This window comes from Anopheles cruzii, unplaced genomic scaffold (assembly GCF_943734635.1).
Source record: "Anopheles cruzii unplaced genomic scaffold, idAnoCruzAS_RS32_06 scaffold00568_ctg1, whole genome shotgun sequence".
NCBI lineage: Eukaryota > Metazoa > Arthropoda > Insecta > Diptera > Culicidae > Anopheles > Anopheles cruzii.
In genome coordinates, this window is record NW_026454163.1 from 644 (window position 1) to 12,054 (window position 11,411).

The following is an 11,411-nucleotide window of genomic DNA, read 5'->3' on the forward strand; positions in this document are numbered from 1 at the left end:
GGAAAAATGATGAAAAAAAGGCTTAAAGGCAACTTTTGTGACTTTTTGTCCGTTTCTTTTAATGTTTATCTTTTAATGCTTTCTTTAAATACAGATTATGATCATATGCTTTAATCTTAAGTTGCCGGGTCCCGGCGCTTTCCACTAAACGTCCCCAAAACGATTGCTCCACCAGATGTGTCCGCGTTGATCCTTTGCTATCGCTTTCCATCGCTTGCCTGGTTCCACGCCGCAGGACCTGTCGTCGATCAGTGAGCGGACGAGTTTGCTTGTGACGATCGCTAATGGGTACTATTTTACACTATTTACAATTAGACTCTTGATTTCTCTCTCTGTCGCGCTTTCTAGTGCGTATTAAGTTACGGTTGGTTTAGCATTATCCCCCCTAACGCACCCTTGCTTTGTCCTGAATGTCGCCAGCTTTATTAAAATAGATTTATCAAATGCTAACCGGAACCGGGGCCGGAACCGAACCGAAACTAACGGTGTGTGCTGTTACTACTGCTACCACTCTCCCGGGATTTGTCTACCGATCTCGCTCGATTAGGTTTGTGTTGCCTAATAAGATTGGGGGGGACCTAACGGAAAAGAGATACTCTTTCTGCCCACGGAACCGATGACAGCCCGTTTAAAATATCATTCCCTGGTACGATACGCGTCCGGTCCGTGTTCTTCCGCGTCCGGTCCGTGTCCAAATATTGCCATTGTGGGTTTTGGGTGCTGCTCCAAGATCGTCCGCCGGACTTTAGGGGCTGCCCTGCATACTGTCGTCACTCTCCAGGTACGTGACGTACGAGTCCGTACTGTCCGGGTGGTGGTGCCCACTGAGATCCATGTGCGAGCCTAGCGGCGGTACCTGGCCCGGGCCTCCGGCCATTGGCGGCATGCCGCCGCCTGGTCCACCTGCGCCATTGCCAACGTCATATCCGTGCATCTGTGAAGGAAATGGAACAAATGGAGCGATTAAGCCGAGCGGGTCTCCAGAGATCTTTGCGACCAGATAGTTCTAGTTTTAAAGCTCCGATGACCATTGTGCAACATTGTGGTCGGTCCGCAGAGCCGGAGAATCCAGAAATAGCGAAATAATACCGCATAAATTACCAATCATTGGGAACAACATAAAATAATGGTGACGCGGGGCCTGTGTACTGCAAAAACTTGTATAATCGCCCGATTTAGTGACGTCCATTGCGAGTGCCATCCTGTACCACCCGCCGCATATGCAATCCACCGCCGACCGGGGTAAGGATGAGCAGACAAAAGAGAAAAGGATTAGAGAGCCACAAGAACGAACGAACGAGGTGCATATTTCATGGTTTCTTATGGCCACGGTATGCCAACGGCACCGTTTCTTATCCCGCGGTCTTCGTTTCGCGGTCCCCCCCGGTTGTTTTTTTGTTTCGTGTTTCGCGGGCCACAAAGTTATGCAAACAAAGGCAACAAAAAAAGACGGCGGAACCGGGCGGAAAAGGCCTTTTTGTTCGCGCCCCGTTTTTTTGTCGGTGGGCTTTTTGCTGCGGACAAAACCACCATTTTGCACGCGGCCCAAAACTGCGCCATCAAGGCTCGACGGCGGCCTCGTTTTGTGTGCGCAAAGTCAATCCTTCATTCGTTCGTGTATAGGAATTTCTACTGAATTTGCTCTGGAATTTTAGCCACCAATAGTCAAAATTAACATTGTGTAGAGTTATACTTTTGCAGAACAAATCTTTCAAATTTTAAACTGAAGTGAGGCAGATTCTCTTTCCTCGGAACGGCCTCGAGCAAAAATGTAGCGACCCGTAAAGAGTAGCGACATTACCTTAAATTAGTTAAAAATCCTTCGAATTGAACCTAAGATACAAGCTTCTATCTTGGGACTTTTGCGCCACACTGTGACTTATTTTGTGGAATTCGACTAAAGCATGGTCCACAAAGAATCGGGAACAATTGAATAAGCTCTATCTCGGGGTTGGTTTGTCTTAGGAAACATGTCAAGGTGTCAAAATGAAGGTATTTTATTGTACTTTAAGAAAAAAATCTCATAAATTTATTTTGTTGGTGGTCGAATGAAATCTCGAACTTTCTTTGGAATGCGCGCCATTATTTTCTGCACAATCTTCTGGTCCACCTCAGCGGCTGATTTGTTCCAATTTATTGCCAACTCTGTAGCATCCTACATCACCTTTCCAGTCTTCTTCAACTTCCATTTGATTATTGCCCAATAATTTTCGATTGGGCGGAGTTCAGGGCAATTTGGTGGATTGATGTCCTTAGCGATGAAATCCACCTAATTGTCACGATATCACTAAACTACCTCCCTGCTGTAGTGGCAGCTTACCAAATCAGCCCAAAACTTAACCGGACCTTTGTGTGACTTAATAAATGATATAACTCGCTTTTTGAGGAACTCTTCCTTGTACAGCGTTGAGTTCATCATTGTGTTTGTGATGAAAACCTTGGTTTCGGTCCACATGTGCAAATTCCTTGCCAGATCATTAGTTTCCGTGCAATTTTATTGGCGAATACAAATTTGAGCTTGGAGAGGACTTCTCTCCGTGCCGTGGCGAGAAAATATTTTGGTCCAGGAAGCTGTCCAAAATCTATTTTCATGTATGTTTCGTCGTCCATAAGCAACCATACTTTTTACCTCGTCAGAACCTTCTCGTACAACTTTTTAGCGCGTGTTTCAACGACAAGGTTTTGCTTAAGTGTCCTGTTTGGATTCTTACATGCAAGGAAAAAACACTAGCTTTTTCATAGACAAATCATCTGGACAGTACTTTGGCTGGCACAATTTTTTTTTGCAATATCCCAAACCAGGGGACCAGGATTTGCCTTAATTGATCTCAAAACCTTACAGATCAGCTGCCGGTCGTATGTTCCACTACGACACCTACTCTGAATCTTTCGGTCTACGGTACTGGGTTGCCGGAAACGTTAAAGCACAGCATATACAGTTGATTTTGCGAATTTTTGTGTTTTTGAGATTTTCAAAGCAGACCACGTGGGGTTCTCGGCGTGATTGTGCAGAATTATTTATCTTCTTTCGAGTTTCAATGAGCATAACTTTAAATAAACTCCTCGTACCAGGATGAAACCTTCAGCACTGAAAGTCGAATGTTTACTAAAGACAAAGCTGTCAATACATTTGAAATCCGACCACCAGAGGCGCTGCTAGAAAACATACAACATTTCCCGATTCTTTGTGGACCATGCTTTAAAAGCACCTTCACCGGCGTTTGATGGACCCAGCGAAGCCAATCTTGCCTGCTGCTGGTACAATAAAAGAGCCATAATTTTTTTAGTTTGTACATTAAAATTAATCAAAATTCAGTGGCGTCATGAAGTGAGGCGCTCACACGCAAGCCAATTTCTCTCGGCCTTCACTGGCCTCGGCACACATCCTATAGCGCCGTGCCCCGTGCGTCATCCATTTCGAGCTGACGCATTTATGTCCGACCGACCAAAAACCCAACTTGATTCGCGTCTTGGCCGATCACGTCCAAGACCTACCGATCGTGTCTTGAGGCTCCTACTCCTTAAGACTAATATTCGGTCTCATCGAGCCTGTCGGTGGTCACTGGTCAAGTGTCACTGAATAAGTTTACCCTACGTTCTCCAATAACTCACCTGATTGACTAAGTGCTGGAACGCGGGCGTGTGCGTGTTGATCGCACCGTTACTGTCGAGGTCGGAGTGCAGCGCAAAGTCGGACAGGGCCTTCCACGGGGGCTGGTAGGCGGTCACCTCCAGGCCGTGCAGGTTCAGTGGCGAATCGTGCCGCACAGGCGAACTGGCCACCATCGGTATGCCCTGCATGCTGTAGCCCAGCTTGCGGCCTTCCTGTTGGTTGGGGACGACGGAGATGAGAAACGGTACTAGGTGTGAGCTACGGTTTGATACCGCGTCTTACCTTCTCCTGCTGCATCTGCAGCTTCATCTGGATCGTCTTCTTCTTGTCCTTGCAGCGCTTGTTCTGAAACCAGACCCGTATGACCCGCGGTGACAGACCGGTCATCTCGACCAGCTGCTCCTTCATCAGTGCGTCGGGCCGCGGGTTCGCGTTGTAGCAGGTGCTGCAGAGGAAGGGACGGAAGAAGTCGGTTCAGTGGGGTATGTTGCATAAAGTGTGTGCATCGAGCGTGACACGCGACACGGCCTTTCGAGGGTGAGCGCAAACACCGCGGCCGACGGCGCCACTGCAGCTTATGCTAATCATTTGCACAATTTGTATTTTGCTTGGCGTGTGCCGCGTGTGTGTGTGATACTAATTAGAGATAATTCACGGACCGTGCGGTCAGAGCGGCGCCAACCGGTACGTCTCAAGAGGCGTCCAGTCAATCGAAGAATAGATGGCATAAAATTTGCACAAAACTCCTATCGCCGTGCACCGTGTTTGCGTTGCTTTAGGACGCTGTTTGTGTTAGGTCAAGCCACACACACACACACACGCGGGCGCACGCGCATCTTCTATTGTGTCTTTGGGCGACAAGAGAAAATGGCACCGATGGCTTCTGGTGGCGCGGAAAATTGCGGAACTCAAACTAATTTCCGACAATTCTACGGATCTTGCGGTACGATTTGCCAAACGGCAGGAAAAAGGCTTAAAGGATCGTACTCGGAAGGAAAACAGTCATCAATCAAACTGGTGATTGGTTAAAAGGTCCATTATGCCCATCTCGGACCGGAACCGCTATCACTCGGCCCTATTAAAATGGCACGCACTGGCGGATCGCATCGTTTTGAGCACCTCCCATCATCATCATCGTAAAATTTGGCGGCTCATTTCGGGTAAAAGTTGCTGACGATCCTAAACCCCAATTGGAACCGATTGGCCGGAGCAGCGAATGATCACGCACGGTGATGGCCATCATCGGCTTCGTAATCGTCAGCATAATTTTGCAAAGTGCACCTCCACGCCTGGCCTGGGAATGGGAGCAGTGCGTATCACATTTCAACCGAACACGAACCGTGAGCCGGGACGGGCCGGCGCTAAACGGCGGCCGGTAACGCCGGTGGCGATCGATCGGGGCGGGGGACTTTCACGGCCGGCTACGATTATACCCTCTACTTACCGGAGCGTGTGTAGCTGTTTCTCGTTCAGCACTGTCCGCACCCGCGTCGGCTTCCCGTCCGACGGTCCGGATGGTCCTTTGCCGCGCAAACTTTTATGAGATCCCGACTCGCTGCCCGAATCTAGACGAAAGAAAGCAACGGTTTCGGGGTTAGAACGCTGGCAGGACATTAGTGAAAAAACGCCGAACATTAATGGAAAATGGGACCCTCCGTTAGTGGACGGCATTAGGTCGGGGTCAAGTTGGGAACGGAACGGTTATTGATGAGAGATGCGAGTACTCGGTTCTGTAAAATAATCCAAAGCACGATTTGCGAATTGATGAGTTGCGGAATTGCTCACACGTGGTTAGCTCAACTAATTTGGGGAACTAACACACTGGAAGGGGGGTAATTTCAAAGGGCAGGGCATTTACAGAATCAAGTCCTTCCAAGGGGTGAGTATTGAAACAAAAATAGAGAGTCAGTGGAGTAAGTGAAAATACCTCTTCGGGGGAACTGGAGATAAATTTGGACAGTTAAGGATACCTAAAGAACTTAATAAAATGGATAGAATTTTGCAAAGACCATCCCGGGAATTATTAACCGTTGTATAATGGTTTCTTAATACATTCAATGAAATAGACAAAATTGGAAAGTAATTTCCAAGAAGCCCCGTGAAGATCTTAAATTCAACCTTCGAGACTTCGCAAGTAACTCGTTTGCTCAACGAAGCTACTTTCTGTGACGAATCACTGTGCAGCAAACCGTGCCGTTTGTCCGGTGCCGCCGTCCGCCGATCGGATCGGATGCCACTGACGTAGTTGATTAAATTCGTGTCAATATCACTCGGTGCATACGCGTACCGTGCATCCTTCCCCACGCGGCCACCCGCGTTTCGGTTGGCTGCCCGCTCTTGTTCCCTGCCTGCCTGCCTGCCTGCTGTTCCGACGCCCTAAGACGCGCCGGTTCGGCTCCCACAACAACTCTTTCTTCGCGAAACCGCGATTACATCTATTATTATTATTTCTCGTGTTTTATTGATTTGCCGCCGACGCGCCTGAGTCAATAGCCGGTCGGTGGCCGGCCGGGTGGGCCAGGCCGGGGGCAGGGAGCAAACCACCACCACCATGCCAAAGGCAACATGCCGCCCCAATCCCGGTGCGATCATCAGTACCGATAATTATCAATACACGCCTAATTACAGGCCGTCCCGCGCCGTGGGTCGAACCGAAATCGAACCGAAATCGGAAACCCAAACTCTCTTCCTCCCACAAGCCTCCGGACTGCGGGCTGCGGGTTGCGGGCTGGCGGGGCCGCATTTTCTCCAAACATTTTCGACCGATATTAAGTACCTCTTCGGGTGGTGTTGCGGACGGACCGTCGCGGCCTCTTCGGCCTGGTTCGATTGCAAACGCACCAACAATTATGGGGGGCGCGGGGGACGGTGGGTGGACGGGCCCGAGGTCCGGTGTTGTAGTAGTTGTTGTTGTTGTTGTTTTTGTGCTGTTTATTGTTTCTTTGCGGTGCCGTCGTTTCGCGCTGCATCGTGGGCTCGCCGCGGCTGGTAGGGCGGAAAGTGGGAGCAGCAGTGGCGGGCTCCTTTGAAAGGCCTACCCGGTGCTGGGGCCCAAAATTGGAACATTTGTACATTCGCGGTCGGGCACGTTGAGGTCGGGCACTATTTTATGTTCACGTTTTGTGTTCCGCTTTGTTCTTGGCTCAGATTGCGGTGGCCCCGCTTGTGGCGGCCGGTGGGGAGATCGGTATTCCTTTTTGCGGGGTGTTCAAAGGCCGGAGGTGCGTGTTGGCCGGAGCTTTGGGTGGCGCGGGGCAGCATAATAGGCAGCCCGGTCTTTTCTCCCCGAGAACGGTTCTATTTGGGGAAGGCTGCGAAGGGCTTCGGTTCACGGGGATTTGGTGGGTTTTGGAAGTTCGGGAAAAGGTCCTTCCGCTTTAGCCAGAGCAAAGAAAGGTTCACTTCATAATAAACAATTGTGCTGTCAAGCTAATAGCCATTTCAAAGACAACTAAACGAACATTTTGAGCCTCTTAAAAAGGGACTTTTTGGCATTCAAATGGACCCAGTCTAGCTGATAATAATAAAAAATGGCAACAATGAGGACGAAGAAGATAAGTATGAGAAGTAATTGAAGTGTTTTTCGTTGCTTTTGTCTAATCTTTTGAAATCATCTTTAATAAATGATTGGAAAATTATGAAGACCCGAACTAAACTGGGGTCGCAAGTCAGAGGACCAAAATAAAAACAAAACCCGACTGATAAAAGCTCAAAACCCAAATTCCGCCTCTGTTGAACCTATAACTCGATTTCAAACCTAATCGAAACCGCACCAAAAATCTGACCAAACATTTAACAGCCTTTGGGCTAGAGCATAAAGAAGAGAGCTGAACCTCCCAAAACGACATTCAACATTCCCCCGTTCAGATTAGGGGTCTGCGAAGGGGCCTGCGGTAGTGCCCACCAATTATTATCGTCACCGACCGAGTATTCTGACAACACGGGGCGCGCACCACTTCCTGAGTCCCGTGAGTCAAGCGAGATTTTCGCCGAGCCCCTTCGGCGAGCGAATTTTGTGGCAATTTTATCGACGTTTATCGATAACGGATATTAGGAGTTCGCGAACGGCGGCGGCGGCGAAACAGAGAAAGACACTCGACCTCGGCGCGGCGTCACAGAACACTGCGCCAGAAGACCACACAAAACACAATCCTTTGATGTGGTGCCGGCCCGAGGCCGTCCACCATCAAACGGCCCCGGGGGGAACCCGAAAAGAAACCGGACGGGACAAGATTGTCCTATGTCGACGTCGTGTGTCCGGGAATGTTGACACAGTCCCGGAACATAAGTGGGTACAAGCTGATATTGGGTGCCCGCGGTGCCACACGGTGACACGGAGCCCGAAGGACAACTGCGGGTCCGGGGGCAAACATTCGGCATCGTTGGCCATCGGAGGGGGCCGGCAGGCGGGGCAGAGTTTGTCAACCGATCGGCGGCGGCGGGGATCTCGACCTCGCCCTCCCGCGCTCAAGTGGATTGCACACGGGATGTCCGGGTTGTCCGTGTCCGGAGCGCGTCCGATGGCGCACGGGGCCAATGTTTACTCATACCATGCACTTGACCATGCCCCGCCGAACCTAGGCCCTAGGGGTGCGGTGCGTGTCTAGTTTTTTGGGCTCTTGATCGTTGCAACTGAACAGGTGCGCCTCGCGCCGTGTTAGAACTTTGAAAGAGTTTTTGAGCAATTCAGTGGAAACCAGTGTGGGGGGGAACCCGAAAAGAAAACGGGCGGGACAAGATTGTCCTATGTCGACGTCGTGTGTCCGGGAATGTTGACACAGTCCCGGAACATAAGTGGGTACAAGCTGATATTGGGTGCCCGCGGTGCCACACGGTGACACGGAGCCCGAAGGACAACTGCCGGCCCGGGGGCAAACATTCGGCATCGTTGGCCATCGGAGGGGGCCGACAGGCGGGGCAGAGTTTGTCAACCGATCGGCGGCGGCGGGGATCTCGACCTCGCCCTCCCGCGCTCAAGTGGATTGCACACGGGATGTCCGGGTTGTCCGTGTCCGGAGCGCGTCCGATGGCGCACGGGGCCCGATGTTTACTCATACCATGCACTGGACCATGCCCCGCCGAACCTAGGGCCTAGGGGTGCGGTGCGTGTCTAGTTTTTTGGGCTCTTGATCGTTGCAACTGAACAGGTGCGCCTCGTCGTGTTAGAACTTTGAAAGAGTTTTTGAGCAATTCAGTGGAAACCAGTGTGGCACATTCTAACACATGGACTGAAAAGTCCCGAGCCTAACACACAAATGGCGGTGGTATTATTGCATTCTTCGCTTTTTCAGTTAGTACTAACCTTCAAAAGAAAGCTGTTGAAGTTCAAAGATATGTTTTAATTTTACACTGCTTCTTGATGGGGAAAAATGCCGTTCCAGCGGAGTAATGGCTTGAAAGGGGTTTTAAGGACTCCGCTCCATCAGAAACAGCAATAAAACGTGCGTTTACTGACTTCTAACATGGTCGTAGGGACACCGGTGATGCAGTTTGCAGTGCACGTCCAAATGAGGCGGCGGAACACCAGAAAACATTTAAAAAAATCCACAAAATCGTTTCCAACGATCGAAAAGTGAAGTTGCTTCAGTTAACTAACATTGTGAAGATATCAAAAGAACGTGTTGGCTTTATATTGCATGAGCTCTGTTGAAAGTGGCTTCAGTTCCCGGTTGACCAAAACCAGGAACGTGTTGATGATTCTGAGCAGTGTTTGGTCATGTTTAGACGTAACAAACCGGAATGTTTGAAACATGGATCCATCACTTCATTTCGGAATCCAAACGATTGTCATCTGAGTGAGGAGCAACTGGTGAACCTCGTCCGAAGCGCCCGAAAGCACAACAATTGGCTCCAATGATTATCGGTTAGGTATTTTGGGGTGTACTTGGTGTTGTACTCATCGACTATCTTGATAAGGGAAATACCATCGACAGTGAATATTATATAGCGTCGCGTTGGAGCGTTTGAAGGCCGAAATTACAGAGAAGTCAATCAGAGCCATGTCAAAACTACATGATTGGAACTTTAAATGACTGAAGGCCTATGGGCAAAAGATAAATCGTTCTACGAAAATGGTATTGAAATGTTAGAGCGGTGCTAGAATGATTGAGAAGGACATGACGAATTCAGGAATTCAGCTAATTTAAAACAAAGAAACGCGTTTTCCCCCCTTAGACCCGAGATACTTCAGCCCCCTGGAATTGATTCGGCCAGAATGGATTCGGAGAGATGAACTCGGGCGTTTGAATGATAAACATGGGTCAAAAATCGCGCTCACCTGACATTGACCCCAGCTCGCTCGAGTGATTGTTATTGCTTAGGCTGCTATTGTTGTTGTTGTTGTTGTTGTTGGTGCTGCTGATATTGTTGTTGTTGGCGTTGGCGTTGCCGCTGATGTTGTTGTTGGGCTCGACGCCCGGTATGAGGCCATTCTGTGACGTTTTCTCCAGGTGATCGTGATCCTCCTTGCAGTACAGCGATCCGCCGTCCCGGAGCGCAAACTCATCCCCTGAAGGAGGAGAAGCCGGGCAGTGAGTACGGGCCGGACACTTACGCATTGATTCCCTGGACACTTACCTGGTATTAGTTGGCGGGCGCAAGCTGAGCAGCGAAAGCACTCTATGTGGTAGATTTTCGTTTTGGCGCGCATCACGAAGTCGTTCTTGCTGAACGAGCTACCGCACTTATCACATTTGGTACCGAATAATCTGGAATGAGGTCGGAGGTGGTGGATCAGTTGGCCAGTGTGCTCGGCTCGGTGACCGGGTGCTCCCCTTACCTAACGTAGTCCCGCTTGCAGTAGGTCTTTCCGTCCCGCACGAAACAGGTACAGCTTTCGTCCAGGAACTGGCGACACTCCTGGCACTTGAGGCAGGCCGCGTGCCACTCGAGGTCCGGGGCCACACGCAGGATGTACTGGTCGTGGATCTGGCCACCGCATCCGACGCAAAGCGAGAGGCGCTCCTTTTCTATCGGGGAGAGGGAAAAACACGAAAAAAGGACGTTCGATATTAGCCTTATCGCGTGGGGCTTGTTTTGGGGTCAATAATGTGTGAGGCCATAGAATATTGTACAACGGTCACAGTAGTGTCAGGCTGCGAAAATAAATTAAATTACTATGCTAATCCCTTAACTACACTCGATGGCCCCAATCTGGGCTGCGCTTTAAAATGGGTTGCATCAAATATTGAATTTGAATCAATAACTTAAATTTTCTGAGAGCACTCTCTCTCTCTTTCACTCTCTCACACACACGCATATATTCTATCTCCTTCTCTCGGCCCTAAAAAAAATAAAAAATAAAAATCAAAGGCCTTCATTAAAGCCTTAAAAGTTTCATTACAAGGATAAAGCCTTTTTTTTTTTTTTGTTTTTTGTTTTTTTTTTTTTTTTTGCGAAGGACGCGAAGAAGACAAACACCCACACACACAAACCCGCGAACCGTGATCTTTTCTTCCTCCTCGATGCGGATTTGTTATTATTTGTTATTTATTAACTCTTGAAGGTTCACACACTCGCAAAAAAACCAACACAACGAAGCGTGCTCTGCCGATTATATACTACTCTGACTCTTATATACTTGCGGAACGGAACGAAACACAGTGGGCGGAGCTACCCTTGTGTCGTCGTCAGAACACACACACACTGAGAATCGCTCGCACGCACACCAACACCAACGAGGTTAGTGGTTTATGTACTTCACGTGTGCTGGGTCCTCTATATGCACACACGGATTTTGCGGTCGTTTTTTGGCAAATTCTTTCGAAGCCTCCTTTTGTTGGTGCTATTGTTGCTCCGG

The 11,411-nt window shown here is 49.3% G+C and overlaps 1 protein-coding gene across 1 annotated transcript; it reads right to left on the reverse strand.

Moving 5' to 3' along the window:
- Nucleotides 1-745: 745 nt before the first annotated feature.
- On the reverse strand, nucleotides 746-10,581 carry LOC128276124 (insulin gene enhancer protein isl-1-like; the record flags this gene model as incomplete). Its single annotated transcript, XM_053014592.1, has 7 exons — nucleotides 746-934; nucleotides 3,613-3,825; nucleotides 3,896-4,058; nucleotides 5,058-5,178; nucleotides 9,891-10,121; nucleotides 10,190-10,320; nucleotides 10,392-10,581. Coding segments are annotated over 7 exons (1,238 nt in total), but the record flags the coding sequence as incomplete, so codon positions are not given.
- Between the last annotated feature and the right edge of the window lie 830 nt (nucleotides 10,582-11,411).